Here is a 22,445-nt window from a genome sequence, read left to right as displayed (position 1 = left end):
TTTATTACCAAGTAGTACTCAACAGCATGGATATACTAATTTGTTTGGCAATCAGTGTCAAAGGCTTTGAAACTCATGGTCAAAATGAATTTGCTTTTCAAAAGCGTATCACAGATGCTAAAGTAAGGAATGAATTGGAAGGGTCCAACTGTGGCAGTTGGGAGGCCAAGGCTATGACCACCACTCTAGGCAAGTGTAGCTTGGGATGGATGACTGTGTTCTACATCCAATTCCCAGTTGTCAGCTAGTAACTTACAATTTTCTGAGTAGATTCTCATCTGTTAACCCCCTTTTCTTATGCGGAACTGAAAATCTTAAAGAGAGTTGAAAATGTATATTGACTGCTAGTGCAAGGGGATGTATACTCCACAGGGCAGTTAACTTTTTTTGCTTTCTGACTGAACACCTAGAACTTTGGGACAGAGTATGTAGTTAAATGTTTTAGATTTCTCCTATCCTTTTGAAGTGTGAAAGTAATATACACCACAGCAACCTGATTATTTTCCACTTTTCTCCAACTTAGACTCACAAAATTCAGGGAGTTTGTAGAATACAAGTATTTTGGATACAGAAAAATAGAACCTCCAGCCTAAGAACATAGAACAGCCTCAAGCCTTCAATAGTAGACCCTTAGCACACACGAGGCTCTAAAAATTTTCTCAGAACCAGCTCTTAGAACTTTCACAGCATTAAACAGGACCTCTACTGCCAAATGCATGAGTCAGGGAGCAACTGGCTCTGGCAAGAACTGGCTGGAAGATAGCCTTAGACTTTCTGAAATAACATTAACCCTTTATTGTTAACTATACTAGAATTTTTAAAAATTAAAACAAAAACAAACTGTAACCTTTTATTTCCAGAGCCCAGACTACTACCTTTTATTCAGCAGCTCCATGTGTGGTGACCCTCAACTTTTCTTGGAGCATTTCCAAAAAAAGCCCCACACCCTAGACTATTTATCTCCCTCATTTATGCTACTGGTTGTCAAGACCACCTAGAAGCTTCTACAGCTTTGTGACACTATAAACCTCATACTATTATTACTTGCATAAGCCCATTTAGACAGTCTGATCTGTTCTCCCCAAATGGCATTATTTTGTTCTGTGGTTGAAACTGAAGGCAACACAACCTTACATGACCAAGGTATCAAGTGAAGAGAAGCCTCCCTCAGTTACCCAAGTTACGTCACTGCCCTCTAAATGCTCTGACAACTCCATTACTTTTACAAAGGGTCTGATCTGATCATCCATAAAGTGAAGCTAATGATCACCACCCACCCAGACTGTTCGTAACTGTCATTCTTTATTTTACAAGATTTTGAGAGCAAGCAAGCATGAGCAGGAGGAGCAGGAAAGGGAGGAGACTCCCCGCTGAGTGGGGAGCCCCATGCAAGTCTCCATCCCAGAACCCTGAGACCATGAACCAAGCTGAAAGTCAGACACAACCAACTGAGCCACACAGGCGCCCCTGCCATTCTTTACAAGAAATGGATCATTCCAGGTCCGAGAAAGAAAATGAAGATGAACTTGGAAAATGTTCTCACTAGAAAGCAAGACACTATCTGACTACTGAGAGTCTGTGATGGTAGGAACAAGCTCAAATGGAACTCCCAACAGCCAAAAATGATCTAAGAGCAAAATACCAATATATAAAAAAATCTGAATCCAGGATACTTAACTAAAACTTTCAGAGGTTGCTTTGATGAAAGAACATCAATCCATCATTCTGAAAATTAGTAAAGAACATCCAAATACTTGTTTTTTAAGTCAGGTACAGAGGCAATACAAGCGGGGATTTTTCAAGAAAATGCCTGCAAATTGTGAACAGTATTGCTAAAGAACTAAGCCATTAAATATTTGTATCTTGGAGACTGGCTTAAGAAAGGGAAATAATAGTTATTCCATCAAGAAATGCTGTCAATTGTGTAAAACTGATGATTCAACAGACCTGTACTCCTGAAGCAAATAATATATGTTTAAAAAGTTAAAAACAACCAGGTTTACCTACTATAAATTCCCCAAATTAAGGAAAATAAACCAGGTTTCTCTTACAGGTCCCTCTACTACTTTAAATCAAGATTTGGGGTGCCTGAGTGGCTATTAGTGGCTGCTTCTTGATTTCAGTTCAGGTCATGTGATCTGAAGATCTTAGGACCAAGCCCCTTTTTTCAAACTCTGCTCAGTGGGGATTCTAGATTCTTTCCCTCTGCCCCTTCCCACCACCCTCTCTCCCCTTCTCTCTAAAATAAATCTTTAAAAAGAAAATTAGTACTAGGAGCACACCAGGGTAGCTTGGTCAGTTAAGTGTCTGCCACTGGCTTGCGTCATGATCCCAAAGTCATGGGATCAAGTCCCACATTGGGGTCCTTGCTCAGCTGGGAGCCTAGTTCTTCCTCTGCCTGCAGTATCCCCTTCTTGTACACTCACTCTAACAAAAAGAAAAAAAATTTAAGTTTTACTTGTTAGGGAGAGACAGAGCCTATGTAGGACTTGATCCCAGGACCTTGGGATCATGACCCTGAGCCAATGGCAAACACTTAACCAACTAAGCCACCCAGGTGTCCCATAAATTTAAAAAAAAAAAAAAAAAAAGCACTAAGGACAAAGGGAAAGAATTGCTTTTTTCCTAATTAGTCTTAGAAAACTAAAAATGCTTTAAAAATCTTTAGCTTTCCCTAAGTACCTTAAATGTATTTGTTTTTTAGTAATTAAACCAATATTGATCTAAATATGGCCAATCTCACTTAACAGTATGTATTGCACAAGTGTTTTTTAAAGGAAGAATTTTCAGTCACAAGCCTAAGAGTTTAATTTTCAGATTAACATATTTTGTTGGCTGAAGTCCAGTACCAAGCACTATTAAAGTGACTTCGGAGGCACAAGAAAACCTGCCCTACCTAGAATCGTTTACAAAGATGGATCTGATCGGCTTTATTTAATGTGCAAAAAACGACCACCAGTAAGGCCAACAGCTTTTTGGGGAGAAGTCCTTTTGGTCTTCCTGATACATTAGGTACCCATCAGCTAAACCCAAGGGTTAACTCCTACACGAAGCAACTCCAAACAGTTCAGACCTACATTTTGGTTAAGACATTATATTCCAAGTATACATCTACTTCTGAACATTTTAAGTAACTAATTACATAATATAGTCCTACATCATCACATACTGTCATGCGAAACACTATCTGGGGAAGGAATGACTCAACTTTAATGTATTTAGTTCTTGGTAGCACTCTGTGGCACTCTTTAAGACCAGTAACTTTCAAATTCACGTGCAAGCTACGCGTTTTGGGAGTCTATCAATTTAAAGTATATGATCTTTTAAAAGTTAAGCATAAAGCATCCTTTAAATTTTAAGTCAAATTAAGAACGATGAACATTTGCCATTTCCAACTGAATCTCCATTAAAATAAGATATAAAAAGAGAAACTACAAGGACACCTTGAAAAGGAAATTAAATAATCAATGAAGAAAACCAAAATCTAAAGTAAATAACTAGAAGAGACACCTGAAGCCTGGAAAGTGGGATTAGAAAGACTACTGCACCAACCCTTTCCACCCTCCATAGTAGTTACTCAAGAGCGCCTGCTGGCTGGCTCAGCCCATAGGGCATCTAGAACTCTTGATCCAAGGGCCATGAGTTCAAGCCCCATGGTGGACATGGAGCCTACTTTAAAAAGTAAAATGAAAAAATAAGGATGCTCTACCAAAACCATTACAAAGATTAAAAGGCTGATACCCGCTCATTCCCATCGAAGTATTTGGAACTACAGCCTCATCAAAGACAGTAATTCTCCTAATCAATATAAGAGAGGGTAAAAAAAAAAAAAACTTTGAGTAAACAATGCATGGGTGAAAGGGGTTTCTTCAAACTTCAAATAGTATGTCCCCCAAACACCAAAGAGCATTTGGAAGTTAATAAAACACAAATTTGAAGACATAAAATAGTCCTTTCTCCTAAAGTGAAAACAAAAAGCAATGATGGAAAACTTCCAAGAGCGTCAAACCAAAGGCCCAAGAACAGACAGACTTTGAACAGGAGAGCAAAATCTCCCCCAAGAACATTGCCCCATACTAGAGACTCCCTAGAGAACAGACCCAGTCTACCCAGGGCCCAGAACAAGACAAATTATAAAATTTCAGGAAACCAGCAATAGGGCACTCTTAATCAGTTCTCAGGAAAATTGGTCCTAGACGAACACATGAAAATCTAAACAGAGTAAGCCAGAAAGGGCACAATTAAAATTCTGAGAAGATTTAGCAGCAGTGAATTGTGTCAAAAATGGACTTTTCAGGGCGCCTGGGTGGCTCAGTGGGTTGAACGGCTGCCTTCGGCTCAGGTCATAATCCCAGACTTCCAGGATCGAGTCCCACGTTGGGCTCCCAGCTCCTTGGGGAGTCTGCTTCTCCCTCTGCCCGTCTCCTCTCTCACGCACTCTCATTCATTCTCTCAAATAAATAAATAAAATCTTTATTAAAAAAATGGACTTAAAAGTAGTCAGAAAATTCTTCCTCCCGGTATTAGCCAACTACTGGGAGACACCACAGCAAAACAAGAGGAAGAAGAGTAATCTAATAGAACGATCATACAATTGGCACAGGGTAAAACAGATAAGAATTAGCCCCTAAATGTCCTCCTGTAACCACCACATGCAATAAATCAATCTTTCTCCTACAGATTTAAAAATGTGTAAATTATGCACATTTTGGGGCAAACTAAAAAAAGTCAACAGAATTCGTCCTTTAGAAATTGAAAAAAGTCAACAGAATTCATTCCCCTTTAGATGAAGAACCCACGTTGAGAAAAGCTGCTGCAACATGTTCAACATGCCAGATTTTACCAGTAAAAACTGGGCTAAAGTGGATAGCTGGTCTGAACACTTGGAAACACGCCTACATGGTCATAATTATCATCTGTTATTAAGAAGTGGGAAGTTTTAAACATGTAATGCTCAAGATGAAAAATAGATGGGTTAACTCCAAGAAGCAGATCTATTTGGAGGGGTAGGGAAGGGATTTTAGCATAGTATTTGACACTTTTTTTTAACTATATACACTTATTTCTTTGACAAAGTATAAGAAGGGTAAATAACAGAAAGAGAAACAGTGCTACTTTATTAAAATACTGAGTTTATTTCACATGTATATTTTTGTCTCCCCACCATTTCCATTTGTCTGACCACCACTACTACTATGTCCTATCATAACATTCCATACATACTTAAAACCAAGCAAAGGGTGGAGTTCCATCTTTAAAAACTAAACAGGCATTTTGGACAACACATTCTTGGCAATGGAACCTGGACAACATTTATCAGACACGGTAGGGAAAGTTCTCACTCTGCATTATAAAAAGGACAGCCAGATATCAACTGTTACAGAAATGAAATAAGACGGAAAATTTTAACAAACTGTTTAAACTATTTTCTTAAAGAGACTTCCTCCACTGCCAGAGATCTTGAATAGCCTGGAAAAAAAAGAAATGCGGTTAAAGAACCACAACACTTCATAGACACCAATAAATTAAACCATGTCTCTTTGTACAGTTCAACATATCTATTTTTCATCTTACCACCAAAAAGGTTCACTACATAATTAAGAACTAATTTCAACCAAATATATACTCAGACATAATTTATTTCAAATACTTCAAATCAGACTAAAATCATGTGAATCTTTGTAATTAGAGTCAATGGTACTAGTATGTACCTAAGAGCTTAGATAAATGAAATGCAAGAGTAGGTAAGCCAGATAGGCCAATGTAATCTGCTTTAGGGCTGCCAGATTTAACATGGAGAAATACAGAACACACAGTTAAACACATTTATTTCTAAGCCTATGGGACACATACTAAAAAAAATTATATTTACTTGAAACACACCAGATTAACTACTCACACTTGCTCTTATCTGGTTTGTTAAATCACTGAATACCAATCTTCCAAGACATAATCTGTTTTCCATTCTTAAAATCTAATGATTTGATGTTGTCTACTGACAAAAGAGCATCTCTGTCCATTTCTCTGTCCTCCTCTAACACATGATGAAATTCTTACTTATTCTCATGCTAGTATTAACATCCATGTAAAAGAATCATTATTCAAATGACAGTCTTGGCTAAGTATAGTTATTAATTATCCAGTTCAAGTTGGCATTTCTTTTCCTATTCATAGATAACCTTCTTTTATAAAGGCATCTTGAGATGCCCAGCTGATCAGTTGGTGGAGCGTGTTACTCTTGATCTTGGGGTTGTGGTACAATTCCTGCAATGGATGGGAGGTACTTAAGAAAAAAAAAACCTTTAAAACTATGAATAAAAATAATAGCCTTAATGTTTGTCAACTCTACAGCCTTTAACAAGTTTCTTTTAAGACAACAGGAGTACCTTAGACTAAGTTTTTTGAACTTCTCTGCATTTACATAATCCTACTGCTAAACGTAGGCTTTATTCAATTAACCATTTAAAAATGTCACTAAGGGGGTGCCTGGGTGGCTCAGTGGGTTAAAGCCTCTGCCTTCGGCTCAGGTCATGGTCTCAGGGTCCTGGGTTCGAGCCCCGCATCAGGTTTCTCTCTGCTCAGCAGGGAGCCTGACTCCCACTCTCTCTGCCTGCCTCTCTACTTGTGATCTCTGTCAAATAAATAAATAAAATCTTTTTAAAAAAAAAAGATCACTACGAACATTTAGAATCTTTTCTTCAGAAGTATGATTTCCAGGCCTTCAAATAGGAGTCTTGAAAAATACCATTACTCAACAGCCACAGGGTTTCAAACACAAAGGAACGGAGTATCAAACGTGAGTAAATCTCACAAAAATCCTCCCTCAGTTCAATATAAATGCTGAAGAACAATCTCATGACACTCAAGTCAAAAGAAACATAGGACGCCACCGGGGCAGTGCTATGCAGAATATATGGACTGCAAAACACCTTTCGTAGTATCATCACTGCTTTGAGTAAACATTTTATCTTTACAAAAACATTCACCAAAATTTCATCTGTTGTTTCTCCACAAAAGGCAGTACAATTGTTTTCATTAACTCTTAATTCAAGAGCGTTTGCAAAGATTTGCTAGTATTTCTCAAATCCCATCTGGAAGGGATTTTATTAGCCAAATCCTCAGAAGCAACTCTTTTTCACTAGAAAAACTGCACAAGCAATGGAAAAAATTGTTTATACATTGTGACCTGTATCTGTAAGTATGCTGTAAAAACGTGAGGCATATTTATAGTTTTGATAAATCTATGTTAATAGTGAGCAGAACTACTTTTGAATATTGCAGAAATTTCATCCTTGCACTTAAGAATAGGCTTTCAGTCTTAGACTCGGAAAATACTTCTGAAAGCAGGAATTCAGTCATTTCAGCTACCAAGACTGATATACTGGGTGGAAATTCTTTACATCTTCGGTTATTTTTTCTTCCTCTGAACTGTTCTTAATTCCCGGTTTATTTCACCACTTCCTTTGGTACTAGTGGAAGAAATCTTTTGTTTTGTGCTTCCCTGTTAGTAAATGCTGGTTTACATCTTACTTTCCACTACACAATATTGAACTAATAGCTGCATACTGCAGTTTCACAAGATTTTTGTTTAACAGATGTCCACTATTCAGAAAATTCACACTTGTACTTTGGGGTTCAAATATACACAAACAGAACAGCAACCAAGAGTACAAAACTGAATTTCATCACTTCACAGCCATGTCAATTATGGCTGACCTCATAAATAGTAGTGTTGAAATACTGAATGGGTTTCAAACTGGACATAAACAGTACTGCCATTTAAGTCATAACTGGCAGAAAATAAACTCAAACTGACAAAATTTCCTCGTTTACTGAGAAAAGTTGAGGCTTGGGGATTCTTGACAAAAGCCGTTTAACAGAGTGTTCTGTATATAGAAGACGCCTAGGAACCTTACCTGTTTTTACGTTTTCCTTTATAATCTGAGTCAGCAACCATAAATAAGACAATAAAAATAAATGCATTTTTTTTCTATTGACAAAATAACACATAACACAAAACTTAACAGATGACTCAAACTAAGATATCGAATATTAACTACAATTTGGCTTCTTGCTTCCAGATTTTACACTTTAGGTTGATTTCAGCAAAACGTGCTTCCCCTAAGACCTATGCAGAAAATGGTCTTTTCTGCCAACTCACAAGAAAGTCCAAGTCCAGACTACCTCTAATACTCAAATGGAGCAGCAAGGAAACCACAGAATACTACTTCCTTAACCAACAAAGCACCAAAATTAAAAGTGAGTTCAGGAACCAAAAAGATAATTTACCCACTATTATCAAAAGCTGAGAAAAAAAGAACTGAAGAGTTATCTTCTCAATCTCTACCAACTAAATCCTTAAAAGTTTCCATGTATTTAATCTGAAGTATTGTCTGTGGTTAGGAACCTTTTAAAAGAAGCCAATACTTAAATTAAAAGAATCATAAGTAAGTCACAGTAAAATATTTGGTCTTATGTCCTGAAAATTCAGTTACCTCTTGGTCAGTCATCCGGAAGCAATTCTTCACATAATTGATGAACTTGGCTTCCACTTTGGGAAGAGAACCACCCTAGGAAACAAAAGCATTATTAAGGTTAAGTACAAAAACACTGTTTTTGAGATATTATGAAATTCCTCACAGATTTTCATGCTATTTACAAACATCACTGGTTCATTTCTTATCAATTCAACTCTCATTTTAATACTATTTTTAGGCCAGAAACACCTACTGGGCAACGAGATGTAAGAGCTAGGTCTTCCATTAAGGAGAGTTCATGATGTAATGTACATTGGGTGTAAGACTGATGAATCACTGAACTCTACCTCTGAAACTAACACACTGTGTTAATCAATTGAATTTAAAGTTAAAAGGGGGGAAAAAACCTTAGGTCTTTCACAGTAGTCCCATACTACTACGTTTATCAGTCTCGAATTCTCTCCAATTTTAGACGATATGTTTTGTCTAAAAATACAAAATATAAGCTAAACTTGGGATTCTTCAGACCCTCAAATGTCAACTGTCTGACTACTATATTATATATACCACCCAGAACCAAATACAAAACAAATGTATATCCTTTTTTGAGTACCACATACAAAGAAATCGAAATTGTTTTAATACTTACTAAAAACCTAGGTTCAGCACAATGCTAGCCTGGGAGTCAGTTCAGGACGTTTATGAAGTCGAATGGAAGGGAAAATTAGCCCCACATTTCACTAATTGTAACTTGGAACCTCCTTCATCAATTATGGATATGGGGAAGAAATCATTAATACTACTAGCACCGAATTATTTTCAAAATATTTCATCACCAAGTATTTCTAAACATAGCAATTACCGCAAAATACCCGTAGATGTTCATATTCAACACTACTTCTGAATTATCTTTTTTACACTAAGTATATCCCTTTTGTTTCCTCTTTTTATAACTAAATTTTAATTTTCATTTAACCTCAATTTTCTACACATTTTAAAAGATCAAGGTCTCAAAATGCCAAAGGAATCATGGCACGAACAGTTTAGGGATCAGACATATGGTGTAAAATAGTTAAACTACCTCTATAACCTAGAAAATAAACCTTACTGTATTTTCCAATTTTTAAATTATTGTCACATACATTCTTATTTGATTCATTAAAATATTTATTGAGCAGCTAGGGAGATACAGAAGTGATTGAAACATCGTCAAGAGTGAGGCAATTGCACACATAATAGAAAGCCAAGTGTAAGGGGTCACTGAAATCACAGCAGTCAAAAGAAATGTGCTTTAGGAGATCAAGAATGAGATTGCTTCCAGCCTGGAAGGGGATGTGGGTGGGTGGCAAATCAGGAAAGGGAATTTGAAACTTCAGTCTGGATTGTTGATGACAGTCAGTATGGACTATATTTGTCTCTCCTTTTCCTCTCTCCCCAGCTTTGGGCTTAATTTACCAGTAGTGCCCAGGACTGTTCAATTCGCCTGTAATTAAATCAAGGAGATAGGACCATATTAAAATGGGGGGGGGGGGGATCTAAAAGATGTCATTTTAGCATTGTATCCAAGGGATAAAAATACAGCTGTGTTACCAGAACCTAGAAAGGTATACCATAGAAACAAAGCATAAATGAACACATCCTGGTTCTAAACATTATTTTTCCAACTGACTCTTCACTGCAGAAGGACATCTAGCAAAGCCAGGCCAAAACTTAGAAAGCACGGGAAAAACACGGGGAAAGGAGAGTCATCAACTTTTCATCACCATCCCGTCTTTACTCTCACTAATTGGGGTCTTATATCGCAATTCACAGAATTATAGACTTTCTCAAATGTTTCAAAACATTTGAAACTATTTACTCCATATTCTACAAGTCCAAGTTCACTAGGGTTTAATTGAGCTCACCAATCAAGCAACACGATGTGAGCTAACTTCTCACATTTCCACTAAGACAAAAGGCCTTTAAATTTAAGCATTATTAAAGATTCAAGATATTTTCACATATATTGACCAGTAATATCTCAGTATAAAAAGCAAACAGAAAAAGACATTTTCCAATTTGCTGGAGTCAGTCATGACTCCAGTATTTTTTTTTAGCTACACCACCAAGCAACAACACTGTCTCCACTTTTCCAGTGGCTTACAATTTTATAAAACCCAAACGCCCTCTGCTGGTTCTGTAGCATCTTACAACCAAAAAAACAAGCAAAAGAATCTAGTGAACTTTTAAAATTAATATATAATGTATTATTTATTTCAGGGGTACAGGTCTGTGAATCATCAGTCTTACACAATTCACAGCACTCACCACAGCACACATTTAAAATCAGAATGAACCTTAAAACAAATTTAGTTGTATTTCTTTTATAAAATAAAATACAAGTAAATTCAAGTACATACCAAAAAAAAATCATGAAATTAGAAACAAATGTGAAAAAACAAGTAATCCATTTCTGAAAACAAAACATCAGAAAAACACAAAAGGGGTAGGTGTAGCAAGAAAAGAAAAAAAAAAAAGGAGCAATCTAGTTCCAAGCCTTCACAACAGTATTACCTTAACATAGGGAAGAATAAACCTATCTAGTTCTTAAAGAAAGATCCTTTTACTCACTTTTTCTATACTTGCTTGCATTTTTGCTTTAATGTCTTCTACAGAACTAGGTCCTTTCGGTGTCTTGGGAGTCTTTTCCTGTTTTTTGAAAGATTCTTGACCCTGGGCGGGGTAGGGGGGGGGGGAGAAAAAAGATGAACTTCAAAAGGTCCTTAAGAGTATAGCTCTTAAGACCCATCCCCTATCTACCTGGTTTTTCTCAAGAAAAATCCCTCTTATTTACCATCCTTCTTTATAAAATGTACAGAGTTGCACTGTTATTTCAAATTAACATCTGAACAACTGTTTTTTATCCTTAGTATCATCCCTTAAGAAAGGAGTACTTTTGAGCTTGCTTTTGTAAATTCAACACCAGATCTGTTGTACACTTAGGTAAACTGAGAGGAAACCACTTAAAGGTTTCAAAATTAAAACCCAAAGGCCCCAAGAATGAAGCAAGTAAATGCAGCTTGATGTGCTGAAGGCCCATCCTGCAGCTTCTAATAATCTCCAAGCCCAGGTACTGTGGTTCTTTTAAGCTGTCAACACAGCTAGGGTGAAAAACTGTACCATGCCATAAAATACTTTCAACAAACTCCTTACAGGACACAACTGTTTGTAATGCAATAAAAATCTTTCTGTTAGCATCCTCCTCCACTAAAATGCCAACAGTCATACATAGGACAGTAATTACTAATAAGCATACTTTGGCTCTTTAAGACACCAATTACAAGGGTTCTCCAAACAATGTCAAATTTCAGACTAGCTTCTTCCATAGGACAACTTTGTAGTTTTTTAACTACTACAATGGAAACTGCATTTATGTGTATGGTGTCACTTACTTTTGTTCTTGGTGTTGATGGTTTTGAGTCTTTTCCATTCTGGTTTGATTTCTGTGCATTTTTGGCTGGAGTATCTCGTACAGACTGCAATTAGAAATTAATCTTAATCACTGCCCTCTCCGAAACAACAGATAGGAGTGCAAATAAAACTTCCTTAAAACTATATATGTGGCAGTCAGGCTAAGACAAAAGCAGTTATTCTGACAAAAGGTGTAAAGAACTAATAAAGTGGGAGGAGGCCCCATGGATAAAAAAAATAGATCATTCTTCACTACTAGGAAAGTTTTTAGGATGACAACCCTACTCAGGACTAAAGTAAGTATGAGATCATCAACTCCTCCCAAGGCAGCTTTCATTAACTACAAAAGAAGTGAAAAGCACTAAAAAATTTCCTACATTTCTGTTATTAGCTATTTCGGACCTCATACCATTGTATCCTACTTACTTTCTTTACTGGAGCCTTTTCTTCAGCTTCCTCATCATCAAAATCATCATCATCATCACTACAAATGAAGAGAGTTATTAATACTGACTCAATGCACTCACGTAAGCCAAAAAACTATGTAGAAATTGGATGAACCTACAAGTTTTGTCTATCAAGACAATAACTTTCAGACTTTTGGGGAATGACAAAAAGAATCAGAAGCAGGATCTTGAAGAGCTTTCTGCACGTTCATCTTCATTACAGCATTATTCACAATTTCCAAGAGGTGAAGCAACCCAAATATCCATTAACAGTCAAATACGTAAGAAAATGTGATGTACACAAATTAATGGAATATTCATAGTTATTACTACAATATTCAGATTTTTGGGTAAGATTTGAGGGAGACAGAGCAAGCATGGAGTGGAACCCTCTAAATCTCAGGACCCTGAGGATCATGACTGACCTGAAATCAAGAGTCAGACACTTAAACAACTGAGCCACCCAGGCACCCATGGAATATTCACCTTTTTTTTTAAATAAAGACTTTATTTGATAGATATCACAAGTAGGCAGAGAGGCAAGCAGACAGAGAGGAGGAAGCAGGCTCCCTGCTAAGCAGAGAGCCCGATGTGGGGCTTGATCCCAGGACCCTGGGATCTTGACCTGAGCCAAAGGCAGACACTTTATCCCACTGAGCCACCCAGGCACCCCTGGAATATTCACTTTTAAAGGAAATCTGTTACATGCTAAACAAAGACAAACCTTAAAAAGACGGTCAACTGAAACAGAACAGTCACAGAAAGACATACTACATGATCCCACTTAATGAGGCATCAAAAGTAATCTTTATACTCTTAAGAATCCAAAAGTGGATCGGTGGTTGCCAGGCGGCTCCAGACAGGTGGAGAATGGTAGAAAGGAGTTTTCATTCAGTAAGTATAATTTTCAATATTAAATAGGTAAGAGTTTAAGATTTATTACACAACAGTATAAATATGGCTAGCACTCCTGAACTACACACTTAAAAGATGGTTAAGATGATAAACACTGTTCTTTTACAAATAAATGAGTTAAAAAATTGGAGGTTGTAGTTTAAATAATTAAATAGAAACATATCTTGTATTCACACATCAGTAGAAATATTCTAAAGTGGCAATTCTAAAATAATCTATAGATTCATCACAGTCCATAAAGTCCCAACTGACTTCTCTGTAGAAAATGATCCTAAAATTTGTATCAAAATTGAAGAACCTGAAGCAGCCAAAACAATCTTGAAAAAGAACAAAGTTGGAGGATTCACCTAGTGTTTTCAAAGAAACCCACAAAAACTATGAAGCAACAGAAATCAAATTGTGTTTTACCAGCACTTAATAATACACACACATTAATAAAACTGGAGAGCCCAGAAATAAACCCACGTATTTATAGTAATTGTATTTTCAACAGTGATCACACTGTTAATTCAATGGCAAAGAAGCCTAACAAGTGGTGCTGGGACAACTGGAAATCCACATGCAGAATCTTAAGTTGGTCCCCCTAACTTCACACCATACACAAAAACGGACTCAGAAATCTATCAAAGATCTAAATATAAAACATAGTAAAGATTTCACTAGAGTTGGCAATTGCTTCTTATGTTAATACCAAATGCACAAGCAGCAAAATAAATAAAATGGACTTCACAAGTCATTAAAAACAAAAACTTAAGCTTATGTGACACTGTATGGTCAACCATGCTTCAATTACAAAGAAAGCAATGAGGATAACTAAAAACTTTTGTGCAAAGGATACCACTCAAGAGTAGAAGACAACCAACAGAATGGAAGAAAATATTTGTATCTGATAAGGTGCTTGTCCCAAAACAAAAAATAACCTCTTACAACTCAAATAATACCAAGACAAGTACTAGTAATACTACAACATGCATGATTCTTTTAAGACTCAAGACATCAATCACATACTATATGTAAAATTCCATTTACAAGAAATATCCAAAATAGGCAAATCCATAAAAGACAAAGTACATTACTGGTTGAGTAGAGCTGGAGAATATAAAGGTAAGTTATAATATGGTTTCTTTCTGAAGGAATGAAATGGTCTGAAATTGTGGTGATGACTGCACAACTATGCAATTTAAGAACCACTGAATTGTGCATTCTAATTCTAAACTGGTGAATTTTAGGGAAAAATTTGAAAAGTTCATTTAAGTATTAGCTAATAGCAAATCTAATTTATATTTTAATTACCTCAAAAACTTAACTTTTATACTAACCAAAATGTTTTTTTCTTTTCCACACTAGTTTCTGAAATAAGCAATTTCATCTACTTGCACCAAGAAAACACCCATCTTTCCAGAACTGGGGTAAATTAAGGACTGCCAAATATTATGTAGTACAGGCAAAGCTATATATACACTGTCCTTAGTGATTCTGTCAATTTTGGCTTTAGAACCCAATCCCTGTTATGTTCTTCCCCACACTAGAAACAAGATGACAAGAATTTCTATAAAACCAATTATCACATGCAGTTTTAAGTATCCCTACTTATACATTTCTCTGACCACCCACCCTTTCTTCCCTTATATGAAACCTTAGTAATCTGAACCTTGATTAACATCTGTATATATTTATTTCACTCCTCCCTCACTACCCAACTTAAAGACACAACTTAGAGGAAACATGGAAGAACACAAACTCTTCTACACTGTGGCTGTATCAAGAAACCCATTTTGGGGTGGCTGGGTGGCTCAGTGGGTTAAGCCTCTGCCTTCTGCTCAGGTCATGATCCCAGGGTCCTGGGATCAAGCCCTGCATCAGGCTCTCTGCTCAGCAGGGAGCCTGCTTCCTTTCCTCTCTCTCTCTGCCTGCCTCTCTGCCTATTTGTGATCTGTCTGTCAAATAAATAAATAAAATCTTTAGGAAAAAAAAAGAAACACCCATTTTAAAGACAGGAAATCTTTCGAAACCCAAGCAGAATAAAGACAACAACTGGGTCCCACTCCAAAGCCTTCCTAGAAGGGATTGTTTCCTCACTGAATAGGTTATTGGACATAAACAGTAAACCTACACAAAGGCAATGTGAGGTCAAGGACTAAGTAAAAGTCAAAACACATATACCATTCGGGTTTCTCATTTCTATTTTTTTTTTTTTAAGATTTTTATTTATTTGACAGACAGAGATCACAAGTAGGCGGAGAGTCAGGCAGAGAGAGGGAGAGGGAAGCAGGCTCCCTACTGAGCAGAGAGCCCGATGTGGGGCTCGATTCCAGGACCCCGGGATCATGACCCGAGCCAAAGGCAGAGGCTTTAACCCACTGAGCCACCCAGGCGCCCCATCTCATTTCTATTTTAAGTCCATTTCCCATTCTTCTCCTGGGGTGTATCATTTTAATTCTGACTAATAAAAACTATTCCCCAAAGTTGTTAACAGTGAAACAACAACTATATTGTTTCTAAGTCTGATATGCAGGTAATCCTGCATTTTTTTAAGCATTCAACTCTTTCGTCTTTTCATACTTTAGAGCCTTCACTGCCATGCTTAAATGGCTTTTTTAATAACTACCAGCTTGGCTAGTTGAGGTTACTGAAAACCTAATTCTCATATTTGATCATTACCTAGTATGTGTTTGACCTTAAATTCTTCTTGAATTATGTTTATATATATATAAATATATATATATATATGTATATATATGGACCAACCTGGGAACTCAGGAAAAAAGCTGACAGATAATTAAAAGTTCAACTTATCAAAAGTTACTGATATTACTGCACATAGGAAAGACCAATTACAAACAACATTTTATTTTTTAGGTGCATATAACTCTACCTCAGCCTGACCAAGTTTAATAGACCTATCATTAAATTGTTTCCATCCCAATTTTAAATCCTCCACGAACATCCTTATTCTTTTTAAATACTGTATTTACAGGAAAGAGCTCAAAAGAGAATGTGACAAAGAGAGACAGGGTGCCAGTAAGCACACACACATGAGCACCCACGAGCAGGGGAAGGTGCAGAAGCAGATTCCCTGCTGAGGAGCCTGATCCCAAGACCCTGGAATCATGACCTGAGCCAAAGGCAGACACCCAGCTGACTGAGCCACCCAAGCACCCATTCTTTTTTTTTTTTTTTTCATTTATTTGACAGAGAGAGAGATCACAAGTAAGCAGAGGCAGGCAGAGAGGGAGAAGCAGGCTCCCTGCTGAGCAGAGAGCCCGACATGGGGCTGGATCCCAGGACGCTGAGACCAAGCCCCAAGCCAAAGGGAGAAGCTTAACCCACCGAGCCACCCAGGCGCCCTCCAAACACCCATTCTTAATCTCTTTTAGAAGAATCTTATTTTACCACTAAGGACCAAAGGACCAAAGAATCCTAAGCCAAAATCCTTTGTGAGGGGAAAAAAATCATGAAGTAACAACTTAAAAATGAATGTAGCTACAATTATTCAGATTCTTCCTACCCAAACCATTTATCATATAGCGTTCAATAAAAAACATACCAGCAGACCTGTTATCACAGGTTCACTAACTCTTCCTCAGAAAAACGCTAGTCAGGGCGCCTGGTTGGCTCAGTGGGTTAAAGCCTCTGCCTTCAGTTCAGGTTAGGATCCCAGGGTCCTGGGATTGAGCCCCACGTCGGGATCTCTGCTCAGCAGGGAGCCTGCTTCCTCCTCTCTCTCTGCCTGCCTCTCTGCCTACTTGTGTTCTGTCAGTCAAATGAATAAATAAATTCTTAAAAAAAAAAAAAAAAAAGCTAGTCAAATACATTTGGGAAATACTGCATATTCTTTTAAAATCTGCAATACACTGCAGCACTGTAAAGGCTCTTAATCCCATAACATTCTTTAATTCAGCTATTTTAACCCGAAATAACAACCACTGGCCATTTACCCTTTAATTATATGAATTTCACAGGACGACTCTAGTAAATAATTTCCATAAACTACCCCCAGACACCTGTCAAGCTTCTAAGAGCATACTACTTATACTTACTCTTCATCATCATCGTCATCATCATCATCTTCATCATCATCTTCATCAGCAGCAAGTTTTACTTTTTTCTTAAAGGAAAAAAATATATATATAAATATATACACCCTTATACTCATGAACAAGTACTAGCCTTTATCACAAACTAAAGGCCAGAGTAAGATATCCGCCATATTTCACCTACCTGAGGAACCTTGCTACCACTTCCAGGGGCAGAACGCTTTCCAGATATACTAAGGAGTTTCACGTCCTCTTCCTCTTCATCTTCTGACTCTGCATCTTCCTCCACAGCTAAAATAAATTTATTATCCACTATTAAAACTCAAGTGACGAGGAAGAACTCAGGAAAAAAAGGCGTAACATACAGTAGTGAGCATTTAAAAACAAAAATCTGCTAGAAAAACAGCAAACGGCACAGAAATTTTTTTAAAAAGGACTTTCCAAGGCTAATACTCTCCTAGGTTTTAATGGGGGGGGGGCTTTTCCAGTTATTTCCATGTGAATGATTATGAAGACAAGAGTATTAGAACTACTACTGAACAAAGTTCAAACAGGGAACAAAGCAACTGCATTTGAGAATGAATAGCCTAATACATAATAACATACCTACTAAGTGCTGTCCACTAATATGCACAGGCCCTGAACCACATTTCAACCGTAAGACCACAGGTGGTGTTATTTCAAAGCCCCCAAGGGAAACCTAAAAAGGAGAAAATTTTTAAGGTTAAATGTTCAGTATAAAAACCTGTTCACGACAAACTTGGAAAAATGTTTGCATTAATAGGCATTACAGGCAAACTCAAGCCAAATGAACAAACCAGTGAACCCGTTTTTCCACTTCTGACAAACAAGTAGCAAACCACTATGTTCAAGCATTGAACATTCAACCCCACAGTGAAAGAAGACACAGCTACTGCTACTAGTAAGAACCAAAGGAAATTCCTCCTTTCTAAGTCCCTGGTCTAAGTTAAATGACATCTATTTTAATACAACAGAATCGGACCTTGACATAAATTCCCAAGTTTAAGTGCCCTTACCGTTGGCTGTACAGACATTTTCAAAGTTGCCAGTGTGACTTTAATTGGACTGCCTTCATAATTCATTGCCTCTGCTTCAACAATGTGCAATTCATCCTTTGCACCAGCTCCTAAACTGACCTGTGAACAAAAAGAGTATTTCAGCTTAAGTTTGCATTTTACAATCCTCCAAAATTTGTCTTCTAAGAAAAAAAAGGCAATTATAAAACTATTATTACCACTGATAAAAAACTTTATTGTGCACAACATTCAAGTTTTATGTCGCCTTACCAATCAATTTCTAATATCTGATACATTTGAATAAATGCATAGAAATGTATTTGATGGCATAGTGGTGGGAGGTATCAGTTACCCACAGTATGGATCACCTAACATTTACTGGCCGCCTATCACAAGTTAGGCAGTAAGGCTATAGGCCTTACTGTTGAGTACAAGAAAGATTCATCACTGTCCTAAAGGGTTTTATAATGCAGCCAAAGAAACAAAGTACATAAATATGGAAAGTTGAACATTACTGTGACTGAACTTCACATGATTACCAACTGAGAGGTAAAGATGCCAAGTGCACTATCCCATATATACACTACTCAGTTATAAAAAAAATATTATCAAAGTGTTAAGTCACAAAAAGAAATAGGCTGATAACAAGAAAAAGTTTATTTTGGAAAATGTAAATACCGTTCTTAAAGATAACTGGTGCTCATTTTCATCATTATCCACTTTAAAGTGATAATCCTTGTCAGCCTTTAGTTCACAACCTGTAAATAAAACAAAAAACAACAAAGAATATCACTGAAAACTTTAAGGAAAGATGACTGAACAAGTTTTCTACTGTTCTAGCTACCAAAAGGCAGGGCAGAAGTAGCTCTTCCTGGATTTCTTGAACAATTGTCTGTAAACATCAAATAACATCCACACATGGCTTTATAAATTCCACTTTCCCACTATACTATCTCATTTTTTACTACACTACTATTACCACTTTTGGTAGAAACAGGCCCGAAGACCGAGTAAATCTGGAACTGAAACCTGTATCTGAAACTAAGTCTAATGTACAATATTGATAAAATCCTACTATTTAAAAAAGATGAATTATCTACCTAAGCACCCAAGTGGCAAACTGAAAAATGAGAATGGTTACACGAACACCTACATGAACAGCTTATACTTATGAGAAAAACTACAAATGTAAAAAGAACCAAAACTTACTACAGGGATCAATATCCCTATCTGAAGTTAACAGAAATGATATACATTAAATTATGCTCAGAAATTATATTTAAGAATAGACATATACCAGGGATAGTTCAGTAGAAAAGATTAACACAAAAATATGGTATAAACTGATCAAAAATCCTGGCTATTCAAAAGGGCTAGATATAAAAGCCTTAATGTACAGTGCGAGCTATCTACTCCCATTCCATCAACAGGCCATCAGATAACATTTTAACTAAATGATTCCATCTAACTGCCATCTAGCAGTTACTGGTATACAGACGCCTCAATGTTATCTCAATTAACAAATCTCAGCATGATATATAAAGAACAAACAAAAAAAAACAAATCCTGGGGCAGGATTTGCACTTACTTCAAAGCCTGACAAAAAAAATAGAGCTTCGACAATTTCATGAGGACTGTAAACCAAAGCTGGGCTCTTTCTACTATGGTACTACGTTCTAGAGAGGGGAGGGAAAGATTCCTAAACAGTACTAGCCCTTATTGACCCTACACACGTATCCCATCTTTTCAAAAGAGCGGTTTGCTCAACGCGTTACAGAGGGCAGTTTCCACCAGCCTCCCTCCAAAAATAAATAAATGAAATAAAGCACCAGCTCTAGAGGCAAGGGTCTTGGTTTAAATCTGCAAGCACAACCTTCGTTAAGTCACTTCAGTTCTGAGCATCAGCACCGTCATCTGCAAAGTGGGCTAACTCAATCTACCAACGTGAGAACAAAAAAAAAGCGCTCTATAAATGAGAACTGCCATCATAGACTTTAAGCACTGAACAAAGACTCCCACAATCTTGGCTCCACCAGCCACTCTACCCAACATTTCCCGCCCAAGAGCTTCAATTAAGCACCAGGATGCCGGGCTCCGGGGTGACAAGACACCAGGTAGACCCGGATGTAGTGCCCACACCCCCTCCTTCCCCCAACCACGTGGCAACCACGTGCTCCCAGCGGTTGCGGCCTCCCCACGCCGGGCCGCGCCTCCCCTCCCCCCGCAACCGGCCGAGGCACCGGGGCTGAATATCGGCCCTAGAGCTCCGCACTCCTGAGGCCTGAGGACAACGCCGGGCTCTAAATACCCTTGCCCCCCAGAAAACAGGACCATGCCCCACCACGGATTCCCACAACCTCCAGCACCAAGGCCGGGCCCAGCATGAAAGACACCAGCCAAGAATCACAAGCCTACGAAATCACACAGCCCAAGACAAAATCATGCCGGTGGCTCTACCGCGTGCCCCCAAATAAAGCCGAATCCTCAGCCTGTTGGTTCTACGTTACCTCGGGCCCCGGGCCTCGGATCGCTCCTGCTCCAGGCTATAGGCAGCCCCTCCTTCCACCGCTTCGAGCTCCAGCTCTCCTTTTCGGACCTCCCATTTCTTAGGCTGCAGGGCCCCGGCACCTCGCTTTCCTCCCTCAGGCCTTCCAGCGTGCCTAGCTTTCTCTACCAGCCCAGGCCTCAGGAAGATCCCCGCCCCCCCACCTCAAAGCCACCAGGCCCTGGACGGCGTCGCCCCAACCTCCCAGCACTTACCGAAAAGATAGTTCTGGGGCCTCAGGGGGCTCATGTCCATATCCATCGAATCTTCCATGGGGTGGTGGCTCGCACTTGGGTGGGAGAGAAGGCGGACGGAAATAAACGACTACTGTTCACAGAACAGCCGCGCAGGACGGAATCACACCAGGGAAAGGACGCGGGCTCCCTGCGCACATATATAGCATCGTGAAGATCTCGCGAGAGCTTCCGAAGTCCCGTCTCCGCGCGCGTGCTCGGGAGCCCCCCTCCCCCGGACGGTCCGTCTCTCGCGCAAGCGCTCTTCAACCCCACTCCTTTCCACCTCGCCCCCCACCTCCTCCAGGTACTTCGCGGGCTCCCACCGAGCACGCGCACTCCCACCCCGGCCCCACCCCTCCGCCGCGGCCGCCTGTGCGCACGCGTGCTTTCCCCCGGTAGCGCGCGCTGCCCCGTTCCAACCCGTCCACGTCCTCTCCGGCTCTGGCGGGCCGGCCTAGCGCCAGTATTCTGCGCAGCCCACCCTGCAAAATGGCGACGGCAACCCTTAGCTGTGTTAGGGAGGGAGGGCGAGCCGGTTGTAAATGAGCCAGAGAGCGGCTCGGTTCACCTTTCTCCATCACTTCGTGCCTCTCAAGTCTCCAGACAAGCATAACCACCTCGGGATTTTGACTTACCTGAAGGTTTGGGCTCTAGAGTTCATTGTTTCCCCAAAGTTAAAGCTTCAGTTGCCAGAAACAGTGGATTACTGATTATTTCTTGGGGAGAAAAGATGTAGCTGCTGTTCGGACTTACTCAACTGCTTTTATAGCTCTTTCCTTTCTGAGGAGACATCTCTGAAGTTGAAACCTCTCATCTTGATACCATTTGGGGGCCCAAAGGGGCTGAGTGAGCCTCTTCCATACGAACAGGGCAGGGGCTAACCTTGGTTGATTTCGCCAGACACAAGATTTATTTAAAAGGACTACATACCCACAATATGTCCCCATGTAAGATCTGTGAGGCACATATGACTATTCCCACTCTGGAGACAACAAGTGCCCAAATGGATGAAGTGGTAAGATAGGATGTTCTAGCTCCAAGTCCAATGCTAACATCCCTCTGAAAAGAGTTTGGAGGGATATGTGTGGGTCCCGTCGCTGAGGCAGTGCCATTCTTAATCTTTAATATTGCTACGACTGTTCTGCCCTGTGAAGAAAACATACGATTTATAAGAAATGCAGAGGCCTCAATTAGACTCTTTGGGAGTGAGTCTGGAAATTATTATTCTCAACAAGCTACATCGTGACGGAGGATCCCGACCCCTGGAGCCCCCGGACACTAGTGCGTTTTTAAGGATTCCCC

The 22,445-nt window shown here is 38.9% G+C and overlaps 1 protein-coding gene across 2 annotated transcripts; it reads right to left on the bottom strand.

Annotated features, from left to right (window-relative positions):
* Positions 1-5,091: 5,091 nt before the first annotated feature.
* NPM1 (nucleophosmin 1) lies at positions 5,092-21,313 on the bottom strand. 2 transcript variants are annotated; one of them, XM_059417353.1, is made up of 11 exons: positions 21,123-21,313; positions 19,041-19,120; positions 18,363-18,482; positions 17,932-18,025; positions 17,510-17,616; positions 17,329-17,396; positions 12,354-12,411; positions 11,909-11,992; positions 11,088-11,189; positions 8,496-8,570; positions 5,092-5,469 (listed from the first exon to the last, which is right to left on the bottom strand). In XM_059417353.1, exons 1-11 carry the CDS (start codon positions 21,178-21,180, stop codon positions 5,431-5,433), a joined length of 885 nt encoding a protein of 294 aa, XP_059273336.1. In that variant the 5' UTR covers positions 21,181-21,313; the 3' UTR covers positions 5,092-5,430. The 2 variants fall into 2 exon arrangements, with proteins under 2 accessions (XP_059273336.1, XP_059273337.1); XM_059417354.1 differs by lacking the exons at positions 5,092-5,469; positions 8,496-8,570 and adding an exon at positions 9,621-9,960 and having other exon boundaries at positions 21,123-21,312.
* Positions 21,314-22,445: the final 1,132 nt, after the last annotated feature.

Source organism: Mustela nigripes, chromosome 12 (genome assembly GCF_022355385.1).
Source record: "Mustela nigripes isolate SB6536 chromosome 12, MUSNIG.SB6536, whole genome shotgun sequence".
Lineage (NCBI taxonomy): Eukaryota > Metazoa > Chordata > Mammalia > Carnivora > Mustelidae > Mustela > Mustela nigripes.
This window is presented reverse-complemented; position numbering and strand designations above follow the sequence as displayed.